Consider the following 7,363-nt stretch of genomic DNA (forward strand, 5'->3'; position numbering starts at 1 on the left):
CACAATTACATGTCTTCATGTTGAAACTATAATTAAACTACTATTGTTTGATCTGTTGTTTTATACAGACTTTTTGTTCGTAGCCTTTTTCTACTTCTGTGTTTCTTTTCTTGCTTTGTTTAGCTGTGCAAACTGTTGTGCGTACAGGTGGAACTATACATTTCGGCTGGTCTTTCTCTGCTATTATTGAGCGACTAGCTCGGTAACTTTAATAATAACTGCCCGGCCGGCTTGTGGGAGACTCTGGTCATGTGCAGTGAGTGCAGTAGGGGGGGCAGTGTGTGTGAAGGTAGACAAGTAGGAAGGTAGACAGGCAGATCGGCCAATGAATCAGTTCATTCAGTCCAAATGAAATGATGGCTGGGCTTATTACAGGCCTGTGACTGCTACTGATACAGATTTATCGATCACTGTTGGGATGTAAAGAGAATTTCAACCAACACAAAATGCTTCTGAAGTACATTAACAGGGTTTGGAGGTTTACTTTAAATTTAATCTGCTATACTTACTAATTACCTGTTAAAAAAGGTCAGTAACCTAATCCAAGTATCACAATGTTAAAGTAACTTAAATTGATTACTTTCCTTAATTACCCATCGATGCAAGCGTATCCTATAACACAATAGAACAACGTAACTTTTGAAGAGAAAATCCTCACAATGACAATTAACATGCTGATGTTTGGCAGGGAGACGATAATATTGACCATCACCATCTTAGATTATTGTGTCAGCATGTTAGTACTAGCTAATTAGCACTAAACACAAAGTACAGTTGAGTGTGATGGGAATGTTGTTGGTTTTGTAGGTATTTTGTCATAAACCTGCTGATGGAAAAGTAAAGAAATTATAATTCATGCTGTGAGGAACCTGAATGTCTATATGAAATTTCATGGCAGTCAATAAAATGGCTGTTGAAATATTTCAGTCTGGACCAAAGTGGTGGACTGACTGACCGACTGACAGAACAATGTTGCCGTCCCTAGAGCCGGTAGCGTGGCTAAAAATAAAAAAATTAATTAAATAATCCCTCCACCTTTTTCTCACAAAGTACTTTTGTCAGTTTTTACCTGATCTCTCAGCTCTTTTAAAAGCAGACTCTCCTTTGATGTACTGAAGCAGACGATAGAAAGACATATTTGACTGATGAAAAAGCCTACAAGCTGTCTTTATTACACTTGTCACCAGAGGAACTTAATTCAGCCTGACAGCTCCATTTCACTGGCGATGTCAACCTTATTGCAGCTCAGTGTCCCTGCAGTTGTGACGATCTCTGCTGTCATTATTAATCTGCTCCTTCCCCCCTGACATTTGCTGTTGTGTTTGTGCCATAATTCAGCCTTCGTGCTCTGCTGAGAACACATGTACTGTACGGCTCAACTGTTGCACTCCAGACTACAGCGGGAGACTTATAGCTTCATATCGGTGTGATGTCTTGCTGCTTCAAATATTAAGACGTACTGTAAGTGCATGTGATCATAGGGACTGCATGTGGAGGGAAGACAATACAGCTAAAAGTTAGATTATCATGAGAAAATAAATGGATTATGAGACTTTGTTTGTCACCCTGTTTGCCTGAATTTATTTGTGTTACTTTTCTCCCAAAGGAAATGATTAATTAACTCTGCCCATAGAAAGAGTGAGTCATAATCATTTTTATCTCTCTACTCCCTTTGGTACAACTATGTACGAGCAGCCAGATTGGTAAACATGACGGTGTGCTATTTCTGGTTATTGAACATACGTTAATACACCCAATGCACCCAGAGTTATTATAGTTTAATATGTTTCAGTATTTAGTTTTTAGCTTCCAATTCAGTTTAGTTTTTATTGTTTAAAAATGTTTAGTTTTAGGCTAGTTTTCATTAGTTTCACTGTCAGTTTTAGTTTTTTAAAACAATAATATGGTGCCTCTTTGGGGGCAAGAAAAGGTATTACAATACAAACACTTTGTGAGGGCAGTTGATTCACAGTCATGTAACCCAGTCTTAAGCTTGTTGTGATTTGACCAAACTGTCAAAGACTAAAACTAAAGACATTTCTCGTACATTTTTATTTTAGTTTAGTTAGTTTTGTAAGTATCATTTTAAGTATATTTATTTTAAATAGCTAAAAACCCCGCGTATGGACTACTACTAGACTAGACATAATATGTCCTTGAAAAGTTCCTCCAATAACAAAGATTAAACAAGATTCTTTAGAAAAGTCTCAAAATAAAATACATTTTAGGGGTCAAAACAGGGTTCACAACAATATCCCTTTACCCTGAGCAAGCTTTAACCTCAATTGAAAGTGGCACATTGAGAGAAATAAAGCTCTGAAGTGATGATGCAGAGACAGAGCCTAGGCTCCAGCAGGATCATGGGAAAGGAGAGCTGAGCTCTCAGCTGGCTTGGCCTTGGACTTGGCAGCAGATGGTCTCCCTCTCAGAGTCAGGCGTCAGCTGTTCACATGAGCACAGGTCGGACGCTGAGTCTGACCCACAGCTCAAAGAGGGAACCACACAGTCACAAACTCCTGACAGCCTGCTGCGTTTACTGGAATTTGATAAAACTACAACTGAAGATACTTTTGTTTCTCTGTGAAAGCTCATGTATACTCTGTGAAGACATGCCTCATTTCAGGTAGGCCATGGAAATAACACTTTTTTCTTGTCATGCTTTCATTTTTCAGAGATTTAGCTCTGTCTTTATCACTGTTATTTTGATATGAAGTTCTTTAATCTTGTAGATGATGAAACTGTCACTTATCGTAGAATGAAGTTACATTAATAACATTTTTCATGAAGTGGAATTTGAACAAAAACAATAAAAAAGGAATTATTTTAGTAGCTTTTCACCCTCCACCGAGCTTTACTCTTTATGTGGGACATGTGACAAAGTGTAAGTGTTCTACGCTCACCTTTTACAAGAGGAGATAAACAGGCAGGAGGATCACTCACCTGCTAAAGCTCCTCTAATTCCCTTGCTGGACCCTAGGATCTGCCTGAACAGCTTATGAAGTGCTCACAGTAATACACACTGTAGTTAGACAACCAAGTCTGAGCCAACAGGAGAGGAGTAAATAAAAACCAGTTCATCGCTTTATACATCTTTAGTCTCCTGGAGTTAAAAAAATAATTATTTACATTGGTTTATTTAAGTTTTAAAGTGATGCAAAGCTGTTACCAGTGGTGAAAGTAACTAAATACATTTACTTACATATTTGTACTTAACAATTTTGAAGTGCTTGTATTTTACTTAAGTATTTCCATTTTATACTTATAGTCCAATTAAAAGGCAAATATTCTACTTTCTTCTTTCCACTAAATGTATCTACTCTAAGTCTAGTCTACTAGTTGCTTTGCGGATTCATATTAATAATACAAAATATGATAAATAAATGGTTATGGTGCATTTTTATATGTTAAGATAAGACCATTGATTTGCTGGGGGGAATTCATAAGCTACCCAGCAGTACACAAAGTAAAAAAAAATAATAATAATAAGTTAAGATTAGTTCCAACTTTATCAGCTTATATCAAGTGGATGCACTGATTATTATAATACAATAATATAATATAAATTATATTTAAATCGCCCATTCTACATAATGAGTACTTTACCTATGGTACTTTAAATATAGTTTTGATATTAATATTTTTGTACTTTTACTTAAATAGAAGACTGTCGCTATGACTATGTTGTATTATTGTTGAGCTGTTTGATTTTGTTATATTATGTAGTAAACAAGTACCAAAGCATATGCCCAGAACAATAAGCCTGTATGATGATAGCACCAAGCCACCAGGTCATTTCCTCATCTGTATCCTGTTCTTAAAACAAAAGAACCAGGAAAGAGAGACGTTAAACTCAGAGGGGATCCCCAGTTTCCTTCTCTGGTTCCTGAACGGGGAATTGCACATGGGAAAGAGCCATATATCTCTCTCATATATCCACTTAGATAACGACACCTGAAAGCATAATGACGTTTCAAATGGAATAAAAGTAATATTTTGAAGGATTACTTCCCAGGATGTTCATAAGACTTGATGATTAAAGTTAGCAGCCAGGGGAGGGAAACAGAGCTCACTTTATGTTGTAATGGCAGCTTAAAAACACTCTTTGTCTTTTTGCAGGTGCACAACAGGAAACAGTTCAGTACGAGTTCTTCGTACAGGAGCTTCCTCTTTCCCTGGACGCCACATGCAGGACGTTCCAGTTTCCCCTCTTCAATGAACAAAGCGGATTCACATCCAGCTCAACCACAACAGCAGTAGAAGCAATATTCCTACAAGATGGCAGTCACTTCACTTTTTGTTACTGAGGAGCCAGGAGCTGGCTTAGCTGAGGTGGACATATGTACGCTTGAGATTAATATCAAGCATGAAGTCATCCCATCTATTGTGTGCTCTGTTTGCCTCTCATTTGGCCTCATCTACTGCTTTTTCGGTATGTATGTTCATGATGCCAGAACTGATATTAATTAGCAAATGTGCCTGAATTATAGAGGTGAGGACAGGCTACTTAAAGTCAGTATTTCAACACGCCCCTGCTGTCAGTGTTTTCATTCTCTAAATGTTTCATTAGCTCACCTGACGGCTTGAAACCCACAGTGGCAGGTGTCTGGGAGCTGCCAGGGGTTTAGGGTGGATGAACACAAAGCTGGAGGAGGCAGATGGGTAGTCTTGCGTCTGAATTTGACACAGGCAGCATTAATGAAGCGCCACCTGTTGCACTGTATGACATCTCACTTGCTTCACTGTGTTAAACCTGACAAAAGCTCATGTGAGGTGACAGTAATGTTGTTTTTTTTATAAACAACTTCCAGGCAGTTGCAGTGTGTTGAGTACAATGCTGTGAGGGAGTATTACCAAATAAAAAAAAACACAACAATATAAGGCCAAAGAGTTCAACATAGCCTTATTTCTGTCTCTGTTTTCACAGAGAAAATATGTGGACAAAAATCCAATAAACACAAACTGTGAGTGTGATTAGGAGTAGTGTGTCCTATGGACCTCAAACATGTGACATTATGCAAACACATTCGCTGCCAACTCGCTGTGTTCCCACTAACTCTCACAGACAATGTTACTGTTGCCTGTTAGGAATTTTAAGAATGTAAATAATTAATAATTTGAAGCAAAACAGCAGTTTCAGTGGTGCAGGCGCAGACAGTTTTGTCAGAGTTGTGTTTTCTCTTTTGTACGTTGCTATCATGACCAAAAATTGGAGTTTGAGCTCTGACATTACTCAAATGAAAAATATTAATGACAGATGTTGGAGTTGGACGTTATACTGGAACAAACTCACTTATAAAATGTATTTCAGTAATGTGTGACGCATCGACATCCGCAGGGTCGTCCAAGCAGCTCAGTGAGATTTGAGTCAAAGTCAAGAAACCAGTGAAAGTGCTGTAATATGAAACTTTACATAGCAAATAGTTGTTTGTTGCTATAATAATGTTTTAATTATCATGCATATAACCTTTAAGAGTTTTGAAACTCATAATCATAACCTTTGTTTTTATTCCACTTTTTAGGATACCGCTGCTTCAAGATGGTCATGTTCTTCTCTGGCTTCATGCTTAGCTCAGCGGCCGTACTCCTCTTGTATCACAAGGAGCCTGTGTTGGACACCCAGCTGGGGACAGAGACAAAGGCAGGGATCGGCCTGGGCGTGGGCGTGCTCTGCGGGCTGATGACCATGCTCGTGTCCACTATGGGACTCCTCCTCAGCGGCCTACAGCTGGGGAGCCTGCTCTGCCTCTCCATCCTGGTGGTTATCGGACAGTTTCACAGCCTTACTCCATTGTGGGTGCCTCTCAGTGCCGTACTGGCTGCCAGCATTGTCACTGCTGTCTTCACACTTCAGTGGCAGAAACTGTTCATCATCATCTACACGTCTGCGTTTGGAGCAACCACTGTGATGTTGTGTGTGGATTACCTGCTGGGGACATTCATGCTGCCAGATCAGGTGTATGATATGTTGTGTCAAGTTTCCCCACGTCCACTCTGCTGGTTTAACTGGGCGATCACCGGGATATGGCCTGTTATGAGCCTGATAGGTGTGTTGGTGCAATGGAGGTTTACTGCCAAAGGAGTAACACACATAGAAGGTGAGTTTAATTAAATATACAGCTACTGATGCATTCAAATTCAGGCTGTTTTTATGTTCAATATGACCCCCAGAGCTCACAGCCTCCTGGGATATTATATACTCATGATTTCCCTTTGGATGTTTCCCAGGTTCACACAAAAAACAGAAGAAACATGCCAAGAAGCACAGACATAGAGAGTCAAGGAGAAGACCTCAACCACACCGTCGACGCAGGCCTCCAGTGCTGAAACGCTACGCAGGAGACGTCCTGGCACCGGTCAGTGGCTGACATTAAAATGTGTTTAAAAAGCATGAGAATTTCATGCAGCTTTCATTCCTTAAGAGAAGCAGTTTAGCCCTCACCATTAATGTTTTAAATTCCAGTGATGGAAGAAAAACCCTTACGTCAGTCATTTTTCAAATCTAACGTAAATATTCTACACAGAGTTTTTAGCTGGCCATGAAACAGTCTCAGTTTAATACTGATGCCTCTATATGACCTACATAAACAAACGAGAGCATCAGTCAGAGGACTCTTTCTATACAGGTATTCTTCATGCCTGCAGGGTCAGATTCGGTTACATTCCTCTTGTAATCTATGAAACGAGGTGGTGGAAACACTACCGCTTTTGGCCACAGGGAGCGCCAGAATCAGCACAAAATGAAAGTTCCTTGTAGGGGCTTTAAGTATTTTGGTATCATCATAAAATTTAATTAAACTATCAAATGTAAAAGTGCTCATGCTGTAAAATGCTCCCTGTCAGTTACTGCGGCATTCATATGTAAGTTTTATTTTACTGCTGTTAAAGGATGCTGTGTGGTGGTTTAATATAAGGCAAATGTATCATATTCTATAAAATCATCATATAACTGTAGCATCACTGTCCTGTATCTCTAAAAAGTCAACTTCTCATGAGCTCAGAGAAACATTCCTGTTCTTTTTTCAACGTCATTCAGTGAAACACAATAATAATCAAAGAACCAGGAATTATCTTAAGTAACATAAAGTTTTCAGCTTTGTGACAGCAGCTTATTCAGCTAGAAAGTAGGACACATTTTTCAACCCATAAAGGAAAACTTTATCCTAAAAAAATCTAAATCACCAAATCAGGAGATACATAGTTTTCACTGGACAGGAAGGGTATTGAAATGTAACTAGTAACTAAAGGTGTCACTAAAAGTGAAGTAAAAACTACAATATTTTAGTGGATTAGAAGTATAAAGTTACATAAAATGGAAATACCCAGGTAAAATACAAGTACCTCAAATTTGTACTTAAGTGCAGTA

General features: G+C 38.8%; 1 protein-coding gene across 1 annotated transcript in view; it reads left to right on the forward strand.

Annotated features, from left to right (window-relative positions):
* Positions 1–2,426: 2,426 nt before the first annotated feature.
* LOC118323916 (transmembrane protein 198-like) overlaps positions 2,427–7,363 on the forward strand; it is a gene marked incomplete at its 3' end in the record, with an annotated part of 5,194 nt that continues 257 nt past the window's right edge. The window contains exons 1-4 of the mRNA XM_035655986.1: positions 2,427–2,623; positions 4,117–4,429; positions 5,520–6,095; positions 6,226–6,353. Of these exons, the coding sequence (XP_035511879.1) occupies positions 4,276–4,429; positions 5,520–6,095; positions 6,226–6,353 (858 nt within the window). The remainder of the gene's footprint in view (positions 2,624–4,116; positions 4,430–5,519; positions 6,096–6,225; positions 6,354–7,363) is intronic.

The sequence above is a fragment of the Morone saxatilis genome, unplaced genomic scaffold (assembly GCF_004916995.1).
Source record: "Morone saxatilis isolate NCDOM2014 unplaced genomic scaffold, NCSU_SB_2.0 Contig15, whole genome shotgun sequence".
NCBI classification, from domain to species: Eukaryota; Metazoa; Chordata; class Actinopteri; family Moronidae; genus Morone; species Morone saxatilis.